This window comes from Oncorhynchus masou, chromosome 18, assembly GCF_036934945.1.
Source record: "Oncorhynchus masou masou isolate Uvic2021 chromosome 18, UVic_Omas_1.1, whole genome shotgun sequence".
Lineage (NCBI taxonomy): Eukaryota > Metazoa > Chordata > Actinopteri > Salmoniformes > Salmonidae > Oncorhynchus > Oncorhynchus masou.
The window spans coordinates 13,171,159-13,198,762 of NC_088229.1; the positions used below are offsets into that span (position 1 = coordinate 13,171,159).

At 43.8% G+C, this 27,604-nt stretch overlaps 1 protein-coding gene across 4 annotated transcripts in view; it reads left to right on the forward strand.

Annotated features, from left to right (window-relative positions):
• LOC135503999 (serine/threonine-protein kinase WNK3-like) overlaps nucleotides 1–27,604 on the forward strand; it is a 100,434-nt gene that overhangs the window by 52,112 nt on the left and 20,718 nt on the right. For 3 of the 4 annotated variants that reach the window (XM_064922235.1, XM_064922237.1, XM_064922236.1), the window contains exons 6-16: nucleotides 11,944–12,032; nucleotides 12,492–12,711; nucleotides 14,913–15,249; nucleotides 16,345–16,463; nucleotides 16,693–16,893; nucleotides 17,205–21,311; nucleotides 21,767–21,810; nucleotides 22,143–22,272; nucleotides 22,378–22,494; nucleotides 24,376–24,477; nucleotides 26,985–27,033. In XM_064922235.1, coding sequence (XP_064778307.1) covers nucleotides 11,944–12,032; nucleotides 12,492–12,711; nucleotides 14,913–15,249; nucleotides 16,345–16,463; nucleotides 16,693–16,893; nucleotides 17,205–21,311; nucleotides 21,767–21,810; nucleotides 22,143–22,272; nucleotides 22,378–22,494; nucleotides 24,376–24,477; nucleotides 26,985–27,033 — 5,515 coding nt within the window. The remainder of the gene's footprint in view (nucleotides 1–11,943; nucleotides 12,033–12,491; nucleotides 12,712–14,912; nucleotides 15,250–16,344; nucleotides 16,464–16,692; nucleotides 16,894–17,204; nucleotides 21,312–21,766; nucleotides 21,811–22,142; nucleotides 22,273–22,377; nucleotides 22,495–24,375; nucleotides 24,478–26,984; nucleotides 27,034–27,604) is intronic. The other variant, XM_064922238.1, reaches the window with a different exon arrangement.

Consider the following 27,604-nt stretch of genomic DNA (forward strand, 5'->3'; position numbering starts at 1 on the left):
GAGTAGTCCCATCTAAGGTATATTATTGTCCATATAGGACAGAGTAGTCTCATCTAAGGTATATTATTGTCCATGTAGGACAGAGTAGTCCCATCTAAGGTATTTTACTGTCCATATAGGACAGAGTAGTCCCATCTAAGGTATATTATTGTCCATATAGGACAGAGTAGTCTCATCTAAGGTATATTATTGTCCATGTAGGACAGAGTAGTCCCATCGTCTAAGGTATATTATTGTCCATATAGGACAGAGTAGTCCCATCTAAGGTATTTTACTGTCCATATAGGACAGAGTAGTCCCATCTAAGGTATATTATTGTCCATATAGGACAGAGTAGTCCCATCTAAGGTATTTTACTGTCCATATAGGACAGAGTAGTCCCATCTTAGGTATATTATTGTCCATATAGGACAGAGTAGTCCCATCGTCTAAGGTATATTATTGTCCATGTAGGACAGAGTAGTCCCAAATAAGGTATTTTACTGACCATATAGGACAGAGTAGTCCCATCGTCTAAGGTATATTATTGTCCATGTAGGACAGAGTAGTCCCATCTAAGGTATTTTACTGTCCATATAGGACAGAGTAGTCCCATCTAAGGTATATTATTGTCCATATAGGACAGAGTAGTCCCATCTAAGGTATATTATTGTCCATGTAAGACAGAGTAGTCCCATCGTCTAAGGTATATTATTGTCCATATAGGACAGAGTAGTCCCATCTAAGGTATATTATTGTCCATATAGGACAGAGTAGTCCCATCTAAGGTATTTTACTGTCCATATAGGACAGAGTAGTCCCATCTTAGGTATATTATTGTCCATATAGGACAGAGTAGTCCCATCGTCTAAGGTATATTATTGTCCATGTAGGACAGAGTAGTCCCAAATAAGGTATTTTACTGACCATATAGGACAGAGTAGTCCCATCGTCTAAGGTATATTATTGTCCATGTAGGACAGAGTAGTCCCATCTAAGGTATATTATTGTCCATATAGGACAGAGTAGTCCCATCTAAGGTATTTTACTGTCCATATAGGACAGAGTAGTCCCATCTAAGGTATATTATTGTCCATATAGGACAGAGTAGTCCCATCTAAGGTATATTATTGTCCATGTAAGACAGAGTAGTCCCATCGTCTAAGGTATATTATTGTCCATATAGGACAGAGTAGTCCCATCTAAGGTATATTATTGTCCATATAGGACAGAGTAGTCCCATCTAAGGTATTTTACTGTCCATATAGGACAGAGTAGTCCCATCTAAGGTATATTATTGTCCATGTAAGACAGAGTAGTCCCATCGTCTAAGGTATATTATTCTCCATATAGGACAGAGTAGTCCCATCTAAGGTATATTATTGTCCATGTAGGACAGAGTAGTCCCATCTAAGGTATATTATTGTCCATATAGGACAGAGTAGTCTCATCTAAGGTATATTATTGTCCATGTAGGACAGAGTAGTCCCATCGTCTAAGGTATATTATTGTCCATATAGGACAGAGTAGTCCCATCTAAGGTATATTATTGTCCATGAAGGACAGAGTAGTCCCATCTAAGGTATTTTACTGTCCATATAGGACAGAGTAGTCCCATCTAAGGTATATTATTGTCCATATAGGACAGAGTAGTCCCATCTAAGGTATTTTACTGTCCATATAGGACAGAGTAGTCCCATCTAAGGTATATTATTGTCCATATAGGACAGAGTAGTCCCATCGTCTAAGGTATATTATTGTCCATATAGGACAGAGTAGTCCCATCTAAGGTATTTTACTGTCCATATAGGACAGAGTAGTCCCATCTAAGGTATATTATTGTCCATATAGGACAGAGTAGTCCCATCTAAGGTATATTATTGTCCATATAGGACAGAGTAGTCCCATCGTCTAAGGTATATTATTGTCCATATAGGACGGAGTAGTCCCATTGTCTAAGGTATATTATTGTCCATGTAGGACAGAGTAGTCCCATCGTCTAAGGTATATTATTGTCCATATAGGACAGAGTAGTCCCATCTAAGGTATATTATTGTCCATGTAGGACAGAGTAGTCCCATCTAAGGTATATTATTGTCCATATAGGACAGAGTAGTCTCATCTAAGGTATATTATTGTCCATGTAGGACAGAGTAGTCCCATCGTCTAAGGTATATTATTGTCCATATAGGACAGAGTAGTCCCATCTAAGGTATATTATTGTCCATATAGGACAGAGTAGTCTCATCTAAGGTATATTATTGTCCATGTAGGACAGAGTAGTCCCATCTAAGGTATTTTACTGTCCATATAGGACAGAGTAGTCCCATCTAAGGTATATTATTGTCCATATAGGACAGAGTAGTCTCATCTAAGGTATATTATTGTCCATGTAGGACAGAGTAGTCCCATCGTCTAAGGTATATTATTGTCCATATAGGACAGAGTAGTCCCATCTAAGGTATTTTACTGTCCATATAGGACAGAGTAGTCCCATCTAAGGTATATTATTGTCCATATAGGACAGAGTAGTCCCATCTAAGGTATTTTACTGTCCATATAGGACAGAGTAGTCCCATCTTAGGTATATTATTGTCCATATAGGACAGAGTAGTCCCATCGTCTAAGGTATATTATTGTCCATGTAGGACAGAGTAGTCCCAAATAAGGTATTTTACTGACCATATAGGACAGAGTAGTCCCATCGTCTAAGGTATATTATTGTCCATGTAGGACAGAGTAGTCCCATCTAAGGTATATTATTGTCCATATAGGACAGAGTAGTCCCATCTAAGGTATTTTACTGTCCATATAGGACAGAGTAGTCCCATCTAAGGTATATTATTGTCCATATAGGACAGAGTAGTCCCATCTAAGGTATATTATTGTCCATGTAAGACAGAGTAGTCCCATCGTCTAAGGTATATTATTGTCCATATAGGACAGAGTAGTCCCATCTAAGGTATATTATTGTCCATATAGGACAGAGTAGTCCCATCTAAGGTATTTTACTGTCCATATAGGACAGAGTAGTCCCATCTTAGGTATATTATTGTCCATATAGGACAGAGTAGTCCCATCGTCTAAGGTATATTATTGTCCATGTAGGACAGAGTAGTCCCAAATAAGGTATTTTACTGACCATATAGGACAGAGTAGTCCCATCGTCTAAGGTATATTATTGTCCATGTAGGACAGAGTAGTCCCATCTAAGGTATATTATTGTCCATATAGGACAGAGTAGTCCCATCTAAGGTATTTTACTGTCCATATAGGACAGAGTAGTCCCATCTAAGGTATATTATTGTCCATATAGGACAGAGTAGTCCCATCTAAGGTATATTATTGTCCATGTAAGACAGAGTAGTCCCATCGTCTAAGGTATATTATTGTCCATATAGGACAGAGTAGTCCCATCTAAGGTATATTATTGTCCATATAGGACAGAGTAGTCCCATCTAAGGTATTTTACTGTCCATATAGGACAGAGTAGTCCCATCTTAGGTATATTATTGTCCATATAGGACAGAGTAGTCCCATCGTCTAAGGTATATTATTGTCCATGTAGGACAGAGTAGTCCCAAATAAGGTATTTTACTGACCATATAGGACAGAGTAGTCCCATCGTCTAAGGTATATTATTGTCCATGTAGGACAGATTAGTCCCATCTAAGGTATATTATTGTCCATATAGGACAGAGTAGTCCCATCTAAGGTATTTTACTGTCCATATAGGACAGAGTAGTCCCATCTAAGGTATATTATTGTCCATATAGGACAGAGTAGTCCCATCTAAGGTATATTATTGTCCATGTAAGACAGAGTAGTCCCATCGTCTAAGGTATATTATTGTCCATATAGGACAGAGTAGTCCCATCTAAGGTATATTATTGTCCATATAGGACAGAGTAGTCCCATCTAAGGTATATTATTGTCCATGTAGGACAGAGTAGTCCCATCTAAGGTATATTATTGTCCATATAGGACAGAGTAGTCTCATCTAAGGTATATTATTGTCCATGTAGGACAGAGTAGTCCCATCTAAGGTATTTTACTGTCCATATAGGACAGAGTAGTCCCATCTAAGGTATATTATTGTCCATATAGGACAGAGTAGTCCCATCGTCTAAGGTATATTATTGTCCATGTAGGACAGAGTAGTCCCATCTAAGGTATATTATTGTCCATATAGGACAGAGTAGTCCCATCGTCTAAGGTATTTTACTGTCCATATAGGACAGAGTAGTCCCATCTAAGGTATATTATTGTCCATATAGGACAGAGTAGTCCCATCGTCTAAGGTATATTATTGTCCATGTAGGACAGAGTAGTCCCATCTAAGGTATATTATTGTCCATATAGGACAGAGTAGTCCCATCTAAGGTATTTTACTGTCCATATAGGACAGAGTAGTCCCATCTAAGGTATATTATTGTCCATGTAAGACAGAGTAGTCCCATCGTCTAAGGTATATTATTGTCCATATAGGACAGAGTAGTCCCATCTAAGGTATATTATTGTCCATATAGGACAGAGTAGTCCCATCTAAGGTATTTTACTGTCCATATAGGACAGAGTAGTCCCATCTTAGGTATATTATTGTCCATATAGGACAGAGTAGTCCCATCGTCTAAGGTATATTATTGTCCATGTAGGACAGAGTAGTCCCAAATAAGGTATTTTACTGACCATATAGGACAGAGTAGTCCCATCGTCTAAGGTATATTATTGTCCATGTAGGACAGAGTAGTCCCATCTAAGGTATATTATTGTCCATATAGGACAGAGTAGTCCCATCTAAGGTATTTTACTGTCCATATAGGACAGAGTAGTCCCATCTAAGGTATATTATTGTCCATATAGGACAGAGTAGTCCCATCTAAGGTATATTATTGTCCATGTAAGACAGAGTAGTCCCATCGTCTAAGGTATATTATTGTCCATATAGGACAGAGTAGTCCCATCTAAGGTATATTATTGTCCATATAGGACAGAGTAGTCCCATCTAAGGTATATTATTGTCCATATAGGACAGAGTAGTCCAATCTAAGGTATATTATTGTCCATGTAAGACAGAGTAGTCCCATCGTCTAAGGTATATTATTGTCCATATAGGACAGAGTAGTCCCATCTAAGGTATATTATTGTCCATATAGGACAGAGTAGTCCCATCTAAGGTATATTATTGTCCATGTAGGACAGAGTAGTCCCATCTAAGGTATATTATTGTCCATATAGGACAGAGTAGTCTCATCTAAGGTATATTATTGTCCATGTAGGACAGAGTAGTCCCATCGTCTAAGGTATATTATTGTCCATATAGGACAGAGTAGTCCCATCTAAGGTATATTATTGTCCATATAGGACAGAGTAGTCTCATCTAAGGTATATTATTGTCCATGTAGGACAGAGTAGTCCCATCTAAGGTATTTTACTGTCCATATAGGACAGAGTAGTCCCATCTAAGGTATATTATTGTCCATATAGGACAGAGTAGTCCCATCGTCTAAGGTATATTATTGTCCATGTAGGACAGAGTAGTCCCATCTAAGGTATTTTACTGACCATATAGGACAGAGTAGTCTCATCTAAGGTATATTATTATCCATGTAGGACAAAGTAGTCCCATCTAAGGTATATTATTGTCCATGTAGGACAGAGTAGTCCCATCTAAGGTATATTATTGTCCATGTAGGACAGAGTAGTCCCATCTAAGGTATTTTACTGACCATATAGGACAGAGTAGTCTCATCTAAGGTATATTATTATCCATGTAGGACAAAGTAGTCCCATCTAAGGTATATTATTGTCCATGTAGGACAGAGTAGTCCCATCTAAGGTATTTTACTGTCCATATAGGACAGAGTAGTCCCATCTAAGGTATGTTATTGTCCATATAGGACAGAGTAGTCCCATCTAAGGTATTTTACTGTCCATATAGGACAGAGTTGTCCCATCTTAGGTATATTATTGTCCATATAGGACAGAGTAGTCCCATCGTCTAAGGTATATTATTGTCCATGTAGGACAGAGTAGTCCCATCTTAGGTATATTATTGTCCATATAGGACAGAGTAGTCCCATCGTCTAAGGTATATTATTGTCCATGTAGGACAGAGTAGTCCCATCTAAGGTATATTATTGTCCATATAGGACAGAGTAGTCCCATCGTCTAAGGTATATTATTGTCCATATAGGACAGAGTAGTCCCATCTAAGGTATTTTACTGTCCATATAGGACAGAGTAGTCCCATCTAAGGTATATTATTGTCCATATAGGACAGAGTAGTCCCATCTAAGGTATATTATTGTCCATATAGGACAGAGTAGTCCCATCGTCTAAGGTATATTATTGTCCATATAGGACGGAGTAGTCCCATCGTCTAAGGTATATTATTGTCCATGTAGGACAGAGTAGTCCCATCGTCTAAGGTATATTATTGTCCATATAGGACAGAGTAGTCCCATCTAAGGTATATTATTGTCCATGTAGGACAGAGTAGTCCCATCTAAGGTATATTATTGTCCATGTAGGACAGAGTAGTCCCATCTAAGGTATATTATTGTCCATATAGGACAGAGTAGTCTCATCTAAGGTATATTATTGTCCATGTAGGACAGAGTAGTCCCATCGTCTAAGGTATATTATTGTCCATATAGGACAGAGTAGTCCCATCTAAGGTATATTATTGTCCATATAGGACAGAGTAGTCTCATCTAAGGTATATTATTGTCCATGTAGGACAGAGTAGTCCCATCTAAGGTATTTTACTGTCCATATAGGACAGAGTAGTCCCATCTAAGGTATATTATTGTCCATATAGGACAGAGTAGTCCCATCGTCTAAGGTATATTATTGTCCATGTAGGACAGAGTAGTCCCATCTAAGGTATTTTACTGACCATATAGGACAGAGTAGTCTCATCTAAGGTATATTATTATCCATGTAGGACAAAGTAGTCCCATCTAAGGTATATTATTGTCCATGTAGGACAGAGTAGTCCCATCTAAGGTATATTATTGTCCATATAGGACAGAGTAGTCTCATCTAAGGTATATTATTGTCCATGTAGGACAGAGTAGTCCCATCGTCTAAGGTATATTATTGTCCATATAGGACAGAGTAGTCCCATCTAAGGTATTTTACTGTCCATATAGGACAGAGTAGTCCCATCTAAGGTATATTATTGTCCATATAGGACAGAGTAGTCCCATCTAAGGTATTTTACTCTCCATATAGGACAGAGTAGTCCCATCTTAGGTATATTATTGTCCATATAGGACAGAGTAGTCCCATCGTCTAAGGTATATTATTGTCCATGTAGGACAGAGTAGTCCCAAATAAGGTATTTTACTGACCATATAGGACAGAGTAGTCCCATCGTCTAAGGTATATTATTGTCCAAGTAGGACAGAGTAGTCCCATCTAAGGTATATTATTGTCCATATAGGACAGAGTAGTCCCATCTAAGGTATTTTACTGTCCATATAGGACAGAGTAGTCCCGTCTAAGGTATATTATTGTCCATATAGGACAGAGTAGTCCCATCTAAGGTATATTATTGTCCATGTAAGACAGAGTAGTCCCATCGTCTAAGGTATATTATTGTCCATATAGGACAGAGTAGTCCCATCTAAGGTATATTATTGTCCATATAGGACAGAGTAGTCCCATCTAAGGTATATTATTGTCCATGTAGGACAGAGTAGTCCCATCTAAGGTATATTATTGTCCATATAGGACAGAGTAGTCTCATCTAAGGTATATTATTGTCCATGTAGGACAGAGTAGTCCCATCGTCTAAGGTATATTATTGTCCATATAGGACAGAGTAGTCCCATCTAAGGTATATTATTGTCCATATAGGACAGAGTAGTCTCATCTAAGGTATATTATTGTCCATGTAGGACAGAGTAGTCCCATCTAAGGTATTTTACTGTCCATATAGGACAGAGTAGTCCCATCTAAGGTATATTATTGTCCATATAGGACAGAGTAGTCCCATCGTCTAAGGTATATTATTGTCCATGTAGGACAGAGTAGTCCCATCTAAGGTATTTTACTGACCATATAGGACAGAATAGTCTCATCTAAGGTATATTATTATCCATGTAGGACAAAGTAGTCCCATCTAAGGTATATTATTGTCCATGTAGGACAGAGTAGTCCCATCTAAGGTATATTATTGTCCATATAGGACAGAGTAGTCTCATCTAAGGTATATTATTGTCCATGTAGGACAGAGTAGTCCCATCGTCTAAGGTATATTATTGTCCATATAGGACAGAGTAGTCCCATCTAAGGTATTTTACTGTCCATATAGGACAGAGTAGTCCCATCTAAGGTATTTTACTGTCCATATAGGACAGTGTAGTCCCATCTTAGGTATATTATTGTCCATATAGGACAGAGTAGTCCCATCGTCTAAGGTATATTATTGTCCATGTAGGACAGAGTAGTCCCATCTAAGGTATATTATTGTCCATGTAGGACAGAGTAGTCCCATCGTCTAAGGTATATTATTGTCCATATAGGACAGAGTAGTCCCATCTAAGGTATTTTACTGTCCATATAGGACAGAGTAGTCCCATCTAAGGTATATTATTGTCCATATAGGACAGAGTAGTCCCATCTAAGGTATTTTACTGTCCATATAGGACAGAGTAGTCCCATCTTAGGTATATTATTGTCCATATAGGACAGAGTAGTCCCATCGTCTAAGGTATATTATTGTCCATGTAGGACAGAGTAGTCCCAAATAAGGTATTTTACTGACCATATAGGACAGAGTAGTCCCATCGTCTAAGGTATATTATTGTCCATGTAGGACAGAGTAGTCCCATCTAAGGTATATTATTGTCCATATAGGACAGAGTAGTCCCATCTAAGGTATTTTACTGTCCATATAGGACAGAGTAGTCCCATCTAAGGTATATTATTGTCCATATAGGACAGAGTAGTCCCATCTAAGGTATATTATTGTCCATGTAAGACAGAGTAGTCCCATCGTCTAAGGTATATTATTGTCCATATAGGACAGAGTAGTCCCATCTAAGGTATATTATTGTCCATATAGGACAGAGTAGTCCCATCTAAGGTATATTATTGTCCATGTAGGACAGAGTAGTCCCATCTAAGGTATATTATTGTCCATATAGGACAGAGTAGTCTCATCTAAGGTATATTATTGTCCATGTAGGACAGAGTAGTCCCATCGTCTAAGGTATATTATTGTCCATATAGGACAGAGTAGTCCCATCTAAGGTATATTATTGTCCATATAGGACAGAGTAGTCTCATCTAAGGTATATTATTGTCCATGTAGGACAGAGTTGTCCCATCTAAGGTATTTTACTGTCCATATAGGACAGAGTAGTCCCATCTAAGGTATATTATTGTCCATATAGGACAGAGTAGTCCCATCGTCTAAGGTATATTATTGTCCATGTAGGACAGAGTAGTCCCATCTAAGGTATTTTACTGACCATATAGGACAGAGTAGTCTCATCTAAGGTATATTATTATCCATGTAGGACAAAGTAGTCCCATCTAAGGTATATTATTGTCCATGTAGGACAGAGTAGTCCCATCTAAGGTATATTATTGTCCCTATAGGACAGAGTAGTCTCATCTAAGGTATATTATTGTCCATGTAGGACAGAGTAGTCCCATCGTCTAAGGTATATTATTGTCCATATAGGACAGAGTAGTCCCATCGTCTAAGGTATATTATTGTCCATGTAGGACAGAGTAGTCCCATCTAAGGTATATTATTGTCCATGTAGGACAGAGTAGTCCCAAATAAGGTATTTTACTGACCATATAGGACAGAGTAGTCCCATCGTCTAAGGTATATTATTGTCCATGTAGGACAGAGTAGTCCCATCTAAGGTATATTATTGTCCATATAGGACAGAGTAGTCCCATCTAAGGTATTTTACTGTCCATATAGGACAGAGTAGTCCCATCTAAGGTATATTATTGTCCATATAGGACAGAGTAGTCCCATCTAAGTTATATTATTGTCCATGTAAGACAGAGTAGTCCCATCGTCTAAGGTATATTATTGTCCATATAGGACAGAGTAGTCCCATCTAAGGTATATTATTGTCCATATAGGACAGAGTAGTCCCATCTAAGGTATATTATTGTCCATGTAGGACAGAGTAGTCCCATCGTCTAAGGTATATTATTGTCCATATAGGACAGAGTAGTCCCATCTAAGGTATATTATTGTCCATATAGGACAGAGTAGTCCCATCTAAGGTATATTATTGTCCATATAGGACAGAGTAGTCCCATCTAAGGTATATTATTGTCCATATAGGACAGAGTAGTCCCATCTAAGGTATATTATTGTCCATATAGGACAGAGTAGTCCCATCTAAGGTATATTATTGTCCATATAGGACAGAGTAGTCCCATCTAAGGTATTTTACTGTCCATATAGGACAGAGTAGTCCCATCGTAGGTATATTATTGTCCATATAGGACAGAGTAGTCCCATCGTCTAAGGTATATTATTGTCCATGTAGGACAGAGTAGTCCCATCTAAGGTATATTATTGTCCATGTAGGACAGAGTAGTCCCAAATAAGGTATTTTACTGACCATATAGGACAGAGTAGTCCCATCATCTAAGGTATATTATTGTCCATGTAGGACAGAGTAGTCCCATCTAAGGTATATTATTGTCCATATAGGACAGAGTAGTCCCATCTAAGGTATTTTACTGTCCATATAGGACAGAGTAGTCTCATCTAAGGTATATTATTGTCCATATAGGACAGAGTAGTCCCATCTAAGGTATATTATTGTCCATGTAAGACAGAGTAGTCCCATCTAAGGTATATTATTGTCCATATAGGACAGAGTAGTCCCATCTAAGGTATATTATTGTCCATATAGGACAGAGTAGTCCCATCTAAGGTATATTATTGTCCATTATAGTAGTCCCATCGTCTAAGGTATATTATTGTCCATATAGGACAGAGTAGTCCCATCTAAGGTATATTATTGTCCATATAGGACAGAGTCCTAAGGTATATTATTGTTCATATAGGACAGAGTAGTCCCATCTAAGGTATATTATTGTCCATGTAGGACAGAGTAGTCCTCATAAGGTATTTTACTGTCCATATAGGACAGAGTAGTCCCATCATCTAAGGTATATTATTGTCCATGTAGGACAGAGTAGTCCCATCTAAGGTATATTATTGTCCATATAGGACAGAGTAGTCCCATCTAAGGTATTTTACTGTCCGTATAGGACAGAGTAGTCCCATCTAAGGTATATTATTGTCCATATAGGACAGAGTAGTCCCATCTAAGGTATATTATTGTCCATGTAGGACAGAGTAGTCCCATCGTCTAAGGTATATTATTGTCCATATAGGACAGAGTAGTCCCATCTAAGGTATATTATTGTCCATATAGGACAGAGTAGTCCCATCTAAGGTATATTATTGTCCATGTAGGACATAGTAGTCCCATCGTCTAAGGTATATTATTGTCCATATAGGACAGAGTAGTCCCATCGTCTAAGGTATATTATTGTCCATATAGGACAGAGTAGTCCCATCTAAGGTATATTATTGTCCATATAGGACAGAGTAGTCCCATCTAAGGTATATTATTGTCCATATAGGACAGAGTAGTCTCATCATCTAAGGTATATTATTGTCCATATAGGACAGAGTAGTCCCATCATCTAAGGTATTTTACTGTCCATATAGGACAGAGTAGTCCCATCATCTAAGGTATATTATTGTCCATATAGGACAGAGTAGTCCCATCTAAGGTATATTATTGTCCATGTAGGACAGAGTAGTCCCATCTAAGGTATATTATTGTCCATATAGGACAGAGTAGTCCCGTTGTCTAAATTATTGCATGTTCTATCACCCCCCCACCCCACTCATCGTCTGTTTCTCTCTCTCTACTCTCTTTCCCTCTCTGTCTACAGGGTATAAAACCAGCCAGCTTTGATAAAGTCAATGACCCAGAGATTAAAGAGATCATCGAGTGCTGCATCCGCCAAGACAAGAATCAGAGGTAAGCAGTTTTACCTCCCCCCTCTCTTTCTCTCTCACTCTCTCTGTCTTTCTGTCTCTGTCTCTCTCAATTCAATTGAATTTCAATTTAAGGGCTGTATTGGCATGGGAAACATATGTTAACATTGTCAAATTACGTGATGTAGATAATAAACAAAAGTGAAATAAACAATAAAAATGAACAGTAAACATTACACTGACAAAAGTTTCTCTCTCTCTCTCTCTCATAATAAGGACAAGTGCTTATTAAAAAAGAAATCTTTCGGTGGATTGTCTAAAGTGATTAGTACCGCTGACCCCGGCACACATACCAGATCAGACATGGGTTCAACTCCAGCCCACTGCCCTTCTGACATGCCCCTCTCCTACTGTTCCTGTCATCTCTTCTGCACTGTCTTATCCAATAAAAGGAAATAAGTGGGACTTTGTTCTTTGCTTGATGTGTTCTCTCTCTCTGCAGGCTGTCCATCCGGGACCTGTTGACCCATGCCTTCTTTGGGGAGGACACTGGGGTGCGTGTGGAGCTGGCGGAGGAGGACATGGGGTATCAGGAGTGTCTGGCCCTCAGGATCTGGGTGGAGGATCCCAAGAAGCTGAAGGGCAAACACAAAGACAACGAGGCCATTGAGTTCAGTTATGACCTGGAGAATGACAGCGCAGAAGAGGTGGCTCTGGAGATGGTGAGAGAGGTGGAGAGAGAGGGGGGGAACCTAGAGCGACAGTGCTGAGGAACTAGCAGGGGGTGGGGAGGAGAGGGGATGGTGAGAGAGGTGGAGAGAGAGGGGGAGTGGGGGGAACCTAAGCGACAGTGCTGAGGAACTAGCAGGGGGGAGGAGAGGGGATGGTAGAGGTGAGAGAGAGGGGGGGGTGGGGGGGTGTGGGGGAACCTAGAGCCACAGTGCTGAGGAACTAGCAGGGGGAGGAGAGGGGATGGTGAGAAGGTGGAAGAGAGGGGGGGTGGGGGGAACCTGAGCGACAGTGCTGAGGAACTAGCAGGGGGGGGGAGAGGGGATGGTGACCAGGTGGAGAGAGAGGGGGTGTGGGGGGAACCTAGAGCGACAGTGCTGAGGAACTAGCAGGGGGGGAGAGGGGATGGTGAGAGAGGTGGAGAGAGAGGGGGGGGGGACCTTCTGCGACAGTGCTGAGGAACTAGCAGGGGGGGGAGGGGATGGTGAAAGGTGGAGAGAGTGGGGGGGTGTGGGGGGAACCTAGAGCGACAGTGCTGAGGAACTAGCAGGGGGGGAGAGGGGATGGTGAGAGAGGCGGAGAGAGACATGGGGGAACCTAGAGCGACAGTGCTGAGGAACTAGCAGGGGGAGGAGAGGGGATGGTGAGAGAGGTGGAGGAGGACCTAGAGACAGTGCTGAGGAACTAGCAGGTGGAGAGAGAGGGGGGTGTGGGGGGAACCTAGGCGACAGTGCTGAGGAACTAGCAGGGGGAGGAGAGGGGATGGTGAGAGAGGTGGAGAAAGAGGGGGGGTGGGGGGAACCTAGAGTGACAGTGCTGAGGAGCAGGGGGGGGAGAGGGGGGAGAGAGGGGGTGGGGGGAACCTAGAGCGACAGTGCTGAGGAACTAGCAGGGGGTGGGGAGGGGATGGTGAGAGAGGTGGAGAGAGAGGGGGGTGTGTGGGGGGAACCTAGAGCGACAGTGCTGAGGAACTAGCAGGGGGGGGGGATGTGAGAGAGGTGGAGAGAGAAGGGGGGGTGTGGGGGGAACCTAGAGCGACAGTGCTGAGGAACTAGCAGGGGGGGGAGAGGGGATGGTGAGAGAGGTGGACAGAGAGGGGGGGGTGGGGGGAACCTAGAGAGACAGTGCTGAGTAACTAGCAGGGGGGAGGAGAGGGGATGGTGAGAGAGGTGGAGAGGGGGGGTGGGGGGAACCTAGAGCGACAGTGCTGAGGAACTAGCAGGGGGGAAGGAGAGGGGATGGTGAGAGAGGTGGGAGAGAGGGGGTGGGGGGAACCTAGAGCGACAGTGCTGAGGAACTAGCAGGGGGAGGAGAGGGGATGGTGAGAGAGGTGGAGAAAGAGGGGAGGGGTGGGTGGAACCTAGAGAGCGACAGTGCTGAGGAACTAGCAGGGGGGGGAGAGGGGATGGTGAGAGAGGGGGAGAGAGAGAGGAGGGGTGGGTGGAACCTAGAGAGCGACAGTGCTGAGGAACTAGTGGGGGGAAGGAGAGGGGATGGTGAGAGAGGTGGAGAGAGAGAGGAGGGGTGGGGGGAACCTAGAGAGCGACAATGCTGAGGAACTAGTGGGGGGAAGGAGAGGGGATGGTGAGAGAGGGGGAGAGAGAGAGGAGGGGTGGGGGGAACCTAGAGAGCGACAGTGCTGAGGAACTAGTGGGGGGAAGGAGAGGGGATGGTGAGAGAGGGGGAGAGAGAGAGGAGGGGTGGGGGGAACCTAGAGAGCGACAGTGCTGAGGAACTAGCGGGGGGAAGGAGAGGGGATGGTGAGTGAGGGAGAGAGAGAGATGGTGAGACATTGATACCCTTTTCACACTATGGTACCAACCCGAAACATACTCTGCGCGTTATTTTTTATTTTAGATTTTCCTTTCTAGCATGGCCCCAGGCCAGCACAGTACAGTACAGTACAGTAAAGGTCGACTCAGCGCATTAGTGTGAAAATGATATGAGAGAGAGCAGTGCAGGTCGGAACAGGAATAACTAGGGCTTCTCAGAGAACTACAGGGAAGGTGAGAGGGCCACAGGAAAGGTGGGGTCTGGAGTTGCTTTGATGTATTGCAAAGTCCACGGCTCATTAATCAAGGTTTCCTTGCAATGCTTTTAATGTCTCTCTCCGCCCCCTCTCGCTCTCATTCTCTCACTGTCTTACTCTCTCTCTCCCTCCCCCCTCCTTTTCTCTCTTCCCCCTCCTCGCCAGGTGAAGTCGGGCTTCTTCCATGAGAGCGATGCTAAAGTGGTGGGGAAATCCATCCGCGACCGCGTCACGCTCATCAAGAAGTCCCGTGAGAGACGCCAGCAGCAGCTGCTCCAACAACAGCAAGGCTTTGATGAGAGACGGGACTCCACCCTCACCTCCTCCTACACTAGCACTTACCCCTCCTGCACCTCGTCCCTGGGGCCTGGGGTGGCTGGGCTGACAGGGCGAGGCGGGGGAGGTGGTGGGCAGGGGGAGGCTGAGGAGATACCAAAGGCAGATCAGCATATGAGGCAACAGCAGCAGATCCACAGTGGGAATCCTCTGAGCCTGCCCACAGGTACTGTACGACTCTATCAGAAGCTTACCAGATAGGTTCCTACTGTACAATGCACATACACTGACTGTACAAAACATTATGAACACTTTCCTAATATTGCCAGCCCCCAGCAGCCCTTTTGCCTTCAGAACAGGCACAATTCGTTGGGGACTTGGACTCTACAAGGTATCGAAAGCATTCCACAGAGATGCTGGCCCATATTGACTCCAATGTTTCCCACAGTTTGGTCAAGTTGGCTGGATGTCCTTTGGGTGGTGGACCATTCTTGGTACACACGTGAAAAACCCAGTAGCGTTGAAGTTTTTGGGTCCCATAAGGCTCAGTTGGTAGAGCATGGTGCTTGCAGTACCAGGGTTGTGGGTGCGATTCTCATGGGGGATCAGTCTGGGAAAAAGTACAAAATGTAAAATGTTAATAAAAACCAAACCCGGTCCGAAGGCACTTAAATACTTTGTCTTGCTCATTCACCCTCTGAATGGCACACATACACAATCCATGTTTCAATTGTCTCAAGGCTTAAAAATCCTTATTTAACCTGTCTCCTCTCCTCTACATTGAAGTGGATTTAACAAGTGACATCAATAATGGATCATAGCTTTCACCTGGAATTACCTGGTCAGTCTATGTCAAGGAAGAGCAGGTGTTCAAAATGTTTTGTATACAAATGCCATGTTCAAAACAACTGGAAACTCGGAAATCGCAGACTTCCGACTTCAGTGAGTTCAAAACAACTGAGAACTCGGGACAAAAACGAGCTCCGACTGGGAAATATCGATTTGAACGGTCATCCAACTCGGAATTCCAACATTGGAACTCGGGCCTCTTTCTAGAGCTCTGACTTTCCCACCTGAAAATCACTGACGTCATGATTTGACCTCGTAATTTTCAGAGTTCCCAGTTGTCTTGAACACGGCATTAGTGTACATACAGTACCTACCACCGTAACAACATCAAACAAAGTATATTGAACATGTAATATATACACATATTTTTGGATTGTGGACAGAATGATACCAGTATAAAAAATTTGTATGAAATATTTTCAATATCCCCCAAAAATGTATTGTTTTACACCTCCCATTGTATTTACTTCAGGAGGGGAGAGCATTGTTTCAGCCAGCTGTGAGTCCTATGCCAATGGCCAGAGCCAGGCGTACCCTCAGCAACGGGAGTCCTACGTGCTTTCTCAATCCAACCTCCCTGCTGCTGCTTCGGCAAGTCTATGGCTACATATCAAATAGCACCCTATTCCCTATGTACTGCACTAGTTTTGACCAGGGCCATGTAGTGCACCATGTAGAGTCTAGGGTGCTATTTGGAACATACACAATGTTATGGTTGTTCCTGTTTTGGAGAATCCAGTTTACAAAGAGATTGAAATCTTATTTTCACTCAGCAACCCTGTAATCACATTAACTTATATTGTCTATTATTTATTTTTAGGCAATTATGGCCCACACCAAAATGTTTCCAACTAGTCAGAGCAGAGGAGTTCCGAATGTGCTTATTGGTCAGAGTAGTGGGATTTCCGGCATGTCCATTGGCCAAAGTGGTGGTGGGGCTCCTGATGGTCAGCAGACTTACGTTCAGCCCGTTGCCATGCCAACACAGGTTTCACCAGATATACCACAGCAGTATTCACAGGTGAGTAGATCTGCATCTCTATCGACTCTGGTCTCTCAAAAACACTACAGTTTGAACCTTCCCAAATAACTCTTAATCTTCACCTTAATATTTTATCAGTTCTTTAACAATAATGACAATTCCAATTATCATAATTATGCTTTCATGTTCTTTGAAACTGTTTAGAATTCTTTGATTAAATCATATGATTAATATTTACACTTACCTTCTCTCTCCACCTCAATCCTCCCTCTCCTCTCTTACCATAACTCCCTCTGCCCACCTGACCATCCCTCTGTCACCCTGCGACTACAATCCACCAACAATCTCAGTCATACCACTCAGATGGGTCACAGATTTCACAACTGGCCCCTTCCCTGTCCTACGCACCCCCAGTCTCCCCCCAAGCCCAGCTCAACATCCTCCCAGCTCCCATGTTAGCGGCGGACCCAACAGGACGAGTGGGGGCCATGGCCCAGGCCAACGTCACTCCCAATGTCATCCAGATGACACCCCAGCCTTTAACCCAGCAAGCACTGCCTGACATGATCCCACAGCAGCAGACCATTGTTCAACAACAACAACAACAACAGATACTGATTGAGCAACAGCAGCAGCAGCAGCAAATGGAGGCTCAACAAGCCGCCCTGCTTCAGCATCATCAACAACAACATCAACAACAGGCCAGTGTAATTCCCCAGAACCAGGCGGTACTGATACAGCAACAGATGGAACAACAACAGCAGCAACAGCAGACTATAGCAATCCAACAGCAGCAAACTACTGAGCCACAGCAGCAAGTGTATGTGCAGCAAGCTTTGGTTCAGCAGCAGCAGGCCTTACTACAACAACAACAACAATCAATGGAACAACAGCAGCATCAGGCCTTACAACACCAACAATCAATGGAACAACAGCAGCATCAGGCCTTACTACAACAACAACAATCAATGGAACATCAGCAGCATCAGGCCTTACTACAACAACAACAACAATCAATAGAACAACAGCAGCATCAGGCCCTACTACAACAACAACAATCAATGGAACAACAGCAGCATCAGGCCTTACTACAACAACAACAACAATCAATAGAACAACAGCAGCATCAGGCCCTACTACAACAACAACAATCAATGGAACAACAGCAGCATCAGGCCTTACTACAACAACAACAACAACAATCAATGGAACAACAGCAGCATCAGGCCTTACTACAACAACAACAATCAATGGAACAACAGCAGCATCAGGCCTTACAACACCAACAATCAATGGAACAACAGCAGCATCAGGCCTTACAACACCAACAATCAATGGAACAACAGCAGCAGCAGGCCTTACTACAACAACAACAATCAATGGAACAACAGCAGCAGCAACAACAGGGATTGTCATTGCAGCAACAGCAATTGAATCAAACCCAAGCCTATGCACAACCACCGCAAATTGACGTACAACAGCAGCAACAACTGCAGCAGCAGCAACAGCAGCAAATATTGTTACTACACCAACAACACCAGATAGAACATCAGCAACAACAACAAGCAATGTTACTAGAACAACAACAGCAAGTGTACATACAACAGCAGCTTGAGCAACAGCAGCAACAGGCTTTGCTACAACAGCAACAACAGGCGCAACTACAACAGCACCAACTGGAGCAGCAGCAAGCGTTGTTACAACAGCAGATATTTGAGCAACAGCAGCAGCAAGCTCTGTTACAACAGCAGCAACAAGAGCAGCAGCAACAGCAAGCCTTAAAGCAACAGCAACAACAGGCACAACTACAACAGCACCAGCTAGAGCAACAGCAAGCCCTCCTACAGCAACAACAGCAACAACAACATCAACAACTGGAGGCTCACCAAGTGAGCCAGATACAACAACCACAAATGGATTTACAACAGCTGCAACAACAACAGCAAGCTGTGCTGAAACAACAGACCCAACTACAACAACAGGCGGTCGTCAGTCATCCAGTCAACCCACAGCATCAGCAGGCTGTGCTTCAGCAACAGTTGGAACAACAGCAAGCCATGCTACAACAGCAACAGATTCAACAGCAACAAGTGATTTTACAGAAGCAGCAATTAGAGCAACAACAGCAGCAAGCTCTGTTACAACAACAGATTGAACAACAACGGCAACAGCAGGCATTGCTACTGCAACAACAAGCGGAGAGAATGAACAAACAGGGTTTGCTACAACAGCAGCAGCAACAGATTCAACAACAGCAAGAGACTGGGCAACCGCAGCAGCACCAGCAAACCACCATAATTCAAGTACAACAAAGCGAGAAACAAGAGACCGCTTTAATTCTGCAACAATGTGAGCAGCTGCAAACATTGATTCAACAGCAACAGATTGATGTATGTATGTTGCAACAACAACAGCAAAACCCTGCTTTGTTTCCACCAAGTCACACTAGCCTAACCCAGCAGCAACTGACAGAACAACAGCAAGTGGTGCTGATACAACAACAACAACAACAACAAAAACAACCTATCTTACTGGAGCAACAACAACAGGCGTACGTTGCCCAGCAACATCAGCAGCACCATCAGAGCTCTGTCATTGAACCTCAGCCTCAGATCCCCCTTATGGCCCCAGCCATACCAGCAGCAGAGGTTATACAGGACATTCAGGTCCAAGCTCAGATGGCCGCCCAGGGTCAGGAAGTGACACCTGTAGCCATTCAGCTACAGATTTCCAGCCAAGCTCTACCGGCTGTAGTGCAAGCCCATGCCCAAGTCCTGGCCCAGATTCAAGCTCGGAATGAAGCTCACCCTCAGAGCCAGGGCAATGTCTCAGTCCCAGTACTCCAAGCCCAGACCCAGCCTCCACACCAAGCCGAGCCCCAGATGATCGAGGTCCAGATTCCATCTCACATGGTGGCCCCAATCCAGGCACCAAGTCCTCCGATCCCTATCCAGCCTCAGGTTCCTCTGGTACAGGCTCCCGATCAGATGCCAGCTCTAATACAGACCCAGGCGCCAGGGCAGTCAGTCATCCAGCAGACTCCCCAGCCTTTGCACCCAACCCAGGCCCTGACTCAGATTCATATTCCAGAAGTTCTTGAGACTCAGATGATGCCTCCTAAGAATCAGAGCGCAGCTCTGGTCCAACCCCAACCTCCAGTCTCAATACCCCCCATGCAAAGCCAGGTCCAGCCTCAACCCCAGCACCAGTCTTTAGTGCAGCCCAGTGTTCAACTTCCAGAGGTGGTGCAGCCTCAACCCCAGCACCAGGCTCCGGCCGGCCTATTGGCACCGCAGTATGTCACTGCACTTCAGCCCACCGAACAGCAAACCATGCAGCCAGTCCAACAGAAACATCAGGACATCACTCAACAAGTACCACAACAACAACAACAGCAGATACTGAAGGATCAACAACAGGAGATCACTCAACAAGTACCACAACAACAACAACAACAGCAGATACTGAAGGATCAACAACAGGAGATCACTCAACAAGTACCACAACAACAACAACAACAGCAGATACTGAAGAATCAACAACAGGAGATCACTCAACAAGTACCACAACAACAACAACAACAGATACTGAAGGATCAACAACAGTTCATGCTGCAGAACCAGCAGATGATGCTGTCCCCTGGATCTGTTGGAACTGTCCTTGCAGCCCCTGCAGCCAAGGTCATAGACCCTACCACCTTGGTCTCTGCTTCGTCCCAACACATACAACAACAGACTGGACAAGCTCCAGCCCCCATCCAGCTGGCTCTGCAGTCCCTTCCCTCTCAGCAGCAGCAAGTCTCAATTCCCACTCTCAACCGAAGTCAACTGACTTCTCCACTTCCTCAGATCCCTGCACATCTGTTGTCCCAGCAGCCCACTGTTAACCCAGCACAGATAGCAGCCCCCAGTAACGTGCCCCAGCTCGGGACTCAGACTAGAGCCCTACCCCTCTGCAGTCAGGTAGGAGCAGGAGGTCCTCCACCATCCCCCCACCACCAGGCTCAGCTGACGCAGCCGCTACCCGCCCACACACACTCCCAGACGGCCATGCAAGCTCTCGCAAACACTCACACCCAGACACTGGCCCAGACAAAGGTCCACACCGAGACCCAGCTCGCTGCCACCACCGAGCAACAGCACCCTCTGAATCCCCCCCAGGCTACTTCCCTCCCTCTTCCACACATGCCCCCCTGCCCCACTCACACAGCATCTCACCCCCACCCTGCCTCCCTGCCACCCATCCGTCCTGCTACCCCTGGCCCAGAGACCCAGCTCACCCCACCAGAGAGTCAGCTAACCCTGCCTGGCCTGGCTGATGGGCCCCCGGGACCCACTTTTCCCCCGTCTGTTGCCGCCGCTGCTGCTCAGCCCCTTGATTCTAACGCCCCCTCGCTGCTGCCCCCAACCTCAACCTCGCTCCCAGACTGTCACCCTGCTCTGCTGAGCATTGCTCAGGTACAGAAGTGCATGCCACTCTACCACTACAGCAGACTGTTCCACTACTACCACTATCTGCAGCCAATAACCAGCCGGTTCTAGAAATGTGAATACAGTAGAGAGAAATCCAAGGGCCGCACCCTTTTTAAGATACAGAATAAAACACATTATTTAATTTTTTTGAAGAAAAGCTCCTTTTACTCAGTTACGCTAAGTACATTTGTATTGTACTTTTTCAGATTTAAATTTAGCAGTACTACAACAACATGATCAAGTGTTTTCCTTTAACTTACATTAAAATACAGTCATTTTTATTTATTCCCAATTCAGTTCAGTTTTAGTTTTTATTAGTCAAATAATGGTTTGGTATGTATTTTTTCTTTGTGGGTTTTTGTTGTTTTCTGAATGTCTGTATGTATTTGTGTGTGCGTTGGTCTGTCTGTGTGTCTGTCTCTATCTATGTGGCTCTACAGGAGAGTCCGAAACAGTCTGGCACAGAGGGACACTCCACTTCAGGGTATGTGTCACATCATTACTCTCAAAGTCGGTCCCAATTCGCTGCCTAGCTCTAGCCCCCTGGCCCTGTCACGTCAATGTTAGCACATCTATAAGGTGGAAGTGATATGGCGGATGCTTCACCACTACACTGTTTATACCTATCCAGACCCTTCAGATCTGCAGTCATCCAAGGGTTAAGGCCAAGGGGAAGGGCTACGGACCAGTTGTCAATTTTATACTGCTCGTTTGTTTTTCATTTTGAATGCCAAGCCCTCTTCCATGTTAGAAAAGGTTATGCCCAATACTGTACATGAAGTACTAACAATAGGAGTACTATTCATTTGACCGCAGCTCTGTTCCAGACAATGGGGATTTACAGATGTTGGCCAATGGGAAACTACAGAGGGTGAAGTCTCAGAGGAGATTGTCCTATCGGGGGCCAGAAAAAGGATCACATGCATTTCAACTGACCATGATTCAGGTATAGTATCCCTAAAAGTAAAGATTTCTAAAGAAATGGTAATGTCCAATACATTTTTGTGTCCAAGACACAGATCAACATGGTTTCTCTTCCTGTGCTCCGTAGGTGTCCGGCTCTGGGGACAACATGGTGGAGTGTCAGCTGGAAACCCACAGCAACAAGATGGTCACATTCAAGTTCGACACCGAGGGAGACGCACCTGAAGACATTGCAGATTACATGGTGACTAGACCAACACACATACATGGACATTGTATGGGATTATAGCACCACAAACAGCTACCTGTTTGGATATATTACATATGATATATACAGTGCCTTGCGAAAGTATTCGGCCCCCTTGAACTTTGTGACCTTTTGCCACATTTCAGGCTTCAAACATAAAGATATAAAACTGTATTTTTTGTGAAGAATCAACAACAAGTGGGACACAATCATGAAGTGGAACGACATTTATTGGATATTTCAAACTTTTTTAACAAATCAAAAACTGAAAAATTGGGCTTGCAAAATTATTCAGCCCCTTTACTTTCAGTGCAGCAAACTCTCTCCAGAAGTTCAGTGAGGATCTCTGAATGATCCAATGTTGACCTAAATGACTAATGATGATAAATACAATCCACCTGTGTGTAATCAAGTCTCCGTATAAATGCACCTGCACTGTGATAGTCTCAGAGGTCCGTTAAAAGCGCAGAGAGCATCATGAAGAACAAGGAACACACCAGGCAGGTCCGAGATACTGTTGTGAAGAAGTTTAAAGCTGGATTTGGATACAAAAAGGTTTCCCAAGCTTTAAACATCCCAAGGACCACTGTGCAAGCGATAATATTGAAATGGAAGGAGTATCAGACCACTGCAAATCTACCAAGACCTGGCCGTCCCTCTAAACTTTCAGCTCATACAAGGAGAAGACTGATCAGAGATGCAGCCAAGAGGACCATGATCACTCTGGATGAACTGCAGAGATCTACAGCTGAGGTGGGAGACTCTGTCCATAGGACAACAATCAGTCGTATATTGCACAAATCTGGCCTTTATGGAAGAGTGGCAAGAAGAAAGCCATTTCTTAAAGATATCCATAAAAAGTGTCATTTAAAGTTTGCCACAAGCCACCTGGGAGACACACCAAACATGTGGAAGAAGGTGCTCTGGTCAGATGAAACCAAAATTGAACTTTTTGGCAACAATGCAAAACGTTATGTTTGGCGTAAAAGCAACACAGCTCATCACCCTGACCACACCATCCCCACTGTCAAACATGGTGGTGGCAGCATCATGGTTTGGGCCTGCTTTTCTTCAGCAGGGACAGGGAAGATGGTTAAAATTGATGGGAAGATGGATGGAGCCAAATACAGGACCATTCTGGAAGAAAACCTGATGGAGTCTGCAAAAGACCTGAGACTGGGACGGAGATTTGTCTTCCAACAAGACAATGATCCAAAACGTAAAGCAAAATCTACAATGGAATGGTTCAAAAATAAACATATCCTGGTGTTAGAATTGCCAAGTCAAAGTCCACACCTGAATCCAATCGAGAATCTGTGGAAAGAACTGAAAACTGCTGTTCACAAATGCTCTCCATCCAACCTCACTGAGCTCGAGCTGTTTTGCAAGGAGGAATGGGAAAGAATTTCAGTCTCTCGATGTGCAGAACTGATACCCCAAGCGACTTACAGCTGTAATCGCAGCAAAAGGTGGCGCTACAAAGTATTAACTTAAGGGGGCTGAATAATTTTGCACGCCCAATTTTTCAGTTTTTGATTTGTTAAAAAGGTGAAAAAGGTTTGAAATATTCCACTTCATGATTGTGTCCCACTTGTTGTTGATTCTTCACAAAAAAATACAGTTTTATATCTTTATGTTTGAAGCCTGAAATGTGGCAAAAGGTCGCAAAGTTCAAGGGGGCCAAATACTTTCGCAAGGCACTGTATATATTAATGTTTAATTATATTATATTGGATGGGATGAGGATTTTTGCAGCAAGCGCTCTCATTTGGTCTAATGCCAAGTTCCCCATGCAGTCTTTGTTTGGTCCATTAAGTTTAGTTTTAAAAAGTGTGTTATTTTGTGTATCAATTTGTGTATCTGTAATGGCTTGTGTAGGTGGAGGAGGATTTTGTCCGTGAATCAGAGAAAGAGACATTCGTGGAGGAGCTGAGGTCCATTGTCAAGAGAACTCAGGAAATTCTCCTCACACATCAACAGGTCTGGTTTGAAAACATTGGTTGCATCCCAAATGACTCTGTGTTCCCTACATAGTGCACTACTTATGTCCAGAACCCTACGGCCACTGGTCAAAAGTAGTGCACTAGAGAACCCTATGGCCACTGGTCAAAAGTAGTGCACTACAGAACCCTATGGCCACTGGTCAAAAGTAGTGAACTACAGAACCCTATGGCCACTGGTCAAAAGTAGTGCACTACAGAACCCTATGGCCACTGGTCAAAAGTAGTGCACTACAGAACCCTATGGCCACTGGTCAAAAGTAGTGCACTACAGAACCCTATGGCCACTGGTCAAAAGTAGTGCACTACAGAACCCTATGGCCACTGGTCAAAAGTAGTGCACTAGAGAACCCTATGGCCACTGGTCAAAAATAGTGCACTACAGAACCCTATGGCCACTGGTCAAAAGTAGTGCACTACAGAACCCTATGGCCACTGGTCAAAAGTAGTGAACTACAGAACCCTATGGCCACTGGTCAAAAGTAGTGCACTAGAGAACCCTACGGCCACTGGTCAAAAGTAATGAACTACATAGGGAGATAGGAAGGGTGCCATTTGGGACATAGCCATTATGTAATGTCTGTTTGGCTCTTTTCTACTCTAAATCTTTACAGACATACAGTTTTTAATGCTGAACACCATACACACAGTACAGACAGGGTACAATATGTCATGCTTTGAATATAATGTTGCCTTGAAACATGTCTGTCTGATCATTTTCTCCTACCATTATGGAAACAATATGTCAGGAGCCATGTTTTATAGTACGGCAAAAATAAAAAAGTAAAGCCTGCACACTCATGAGCTCCACCCTGTACCTTTATTAGTAACCAAGCAACGTGTCCATCCTGCAAGGTGAACACTGAACATACAGAGAGCTAATGTCATATGTTTATGGTGTATGGGGAACATACAGGCGCCCTTACAGTAGCTAATGTATTGGAGCAACCGTAACTAATCTGATTTTTTACCATGTAATTCTGCCTGTACATGTAAACTCAGCAAAAAAATAAACGTCTTCTCACTGTCAACTGCATTTATTTTCAGCACACCTAACGTGTAAATATTTGTATGAACACTCAACAACTGAAACATAAACTGAACAAGTTCCACAGACATGTGACTAACAGAAATTGAATAATGTGTCCCTGAACAATGTGTCCATGTGGCCACCAGCTGCATTAAGTACTGCAGTGTATCTCCTCCTCATGGACTGCACCATATTTGCCAGTTCTTGCTGTGAGATGTTACCCCACTCTTCCACCAAGGCACCAGCAAGTTCCTAGACATTTCTGGGGGGGAATGGCCCTAGCTAGCCCTCACCCTCCGATCCAACAGGTCCCAGACGTGCTCAATAGGATTGAGATCCGGGCTCTTCACTGGCCATGGCAGAACAATGACATTGCTGTCTTGCAGGAAATCATGCACAGAATGAGCAGTATGGCTGGTGGCATTGTCATGCTCGAGGGTCATGTCAGGATGAGCCTGCCGGAAGGGTATCACATGAGGGAGAAGGATGTCTTCCCTGTAAAGCACAGGATTGAGATTGCCTGCAATGACAACAAGCTCAATTCGATGATGCTGTGACACACCGCCCCAGACCATGACGGACCCTCCACCTCCAAATCAATCCCACTCCAGAGTACAGGCCTCGGTGTAACGCTCATTCCTACGATGATAAATGCGAATCCGACCATCACCCCTGGTGAGACAAAACCGCGACTCGTCAGTGAAGAGCACTTTTTGCCAGTCCTGTCTGGGTCAGCGACGGTGGGTTTGTGCCCATAGGCAACGTTGTTGCCAATGATGTCTGGTGAGGACCTGCTTTACAACAGGCCTACAAGCCCTCAGTCCAGCCTCTCTCAGCCTATTGCGGAAAGTCTGAGCACTGATGGAGGGATTGTGTGTTCCTGGTGTAACTCGGGCAGTTATTGCCATCCTGTACCTGTCCCTCAGGTGTGATGTTTGGATGTACCGATCCTGTGCAAGTGTTGTTACACATTGTCTGACACTGTGAGGACGATCAGCTGTCCTTCCTGTCTCCTTGTAGCGCTGTTTTAGATGTCTCGCAGTATGGACATTGCAATTTATTTCCCTGGCCACATCTGCAGTCCTCATGCCTTCTTGCAGCATGCTTAAGGCACATTCACACAGATGAGCAGGGACCCTGGGCATCTTTCTTTTGGTGTTTTTCAGAGTCAGTAGAAAGGCCTCTTTAGTGTCCTAACTGTGACCTTAATTGCCTACCGTCTGTAAGCTGTTAGTGTCTTAATGACCGTTCCACAGGTGCATTTTCATTAATTGTTTATGGTTCATTGAACAAGCATGAGAAACAGTGTTTAAACCCTTTACAATGAAGATCTGTGAAGTTATTTGGATTTTTACAAACTATCATTGAAAGACAGGGTCCTGAAAAAGGGACGTTTCTTTTTTTGCTGAGTTTATGTTAACATGGTCTGTTCTGTGTCTTCCTGTTGTCCCACCAAGACTGGCTCTATGGAACAGCTGCATGTGAGCACTCCAACAGGCACAGCAAGTGAGTTACAGTCTAAAATGGCACCTCATTCCATATATGATGCACTACTTTTGACCAGATTCCTATGACCCTTTATCAAAAGTAGTTCACTACAGATCCCTATGACCCCTTATCAAAAGTAGTCCACTACATATCCCTATGACCCCTTATCAAAAGTAGTCCACTACATATCCCTATGACCCCTTATCAAAAGTAGTCCACTACATATCCCTATGACCCCTTATCAAAAGTAGTCCACTACATATCCCTATGACCCCTTATCAAAAGTAGTCCACTACAGATCCCTATGACCCCTTATCAAAAGTAGTCCACTACAGATCCCTATGACCCCTTATCAAAAGTAGTCCACTACAGACCCCTATGACCCCTTATAAAAATAGTGCACTACAGTATATAAGGAATAGGGTGCCGTTTGGGAGGCAACACTTCCTCCCCTCTCTCTCCCTCCTCTCTCCCCCTCCCTATCTCCCTCCTCTCTCCCTCCCGTCTCCATTCCTCTCTCTCTTCCTCCATCCTCTCTCCCTCCCCTCTCCCTTCCTCCCTCTCTTCCTCCCTCCTCTCTCCCTCTTCT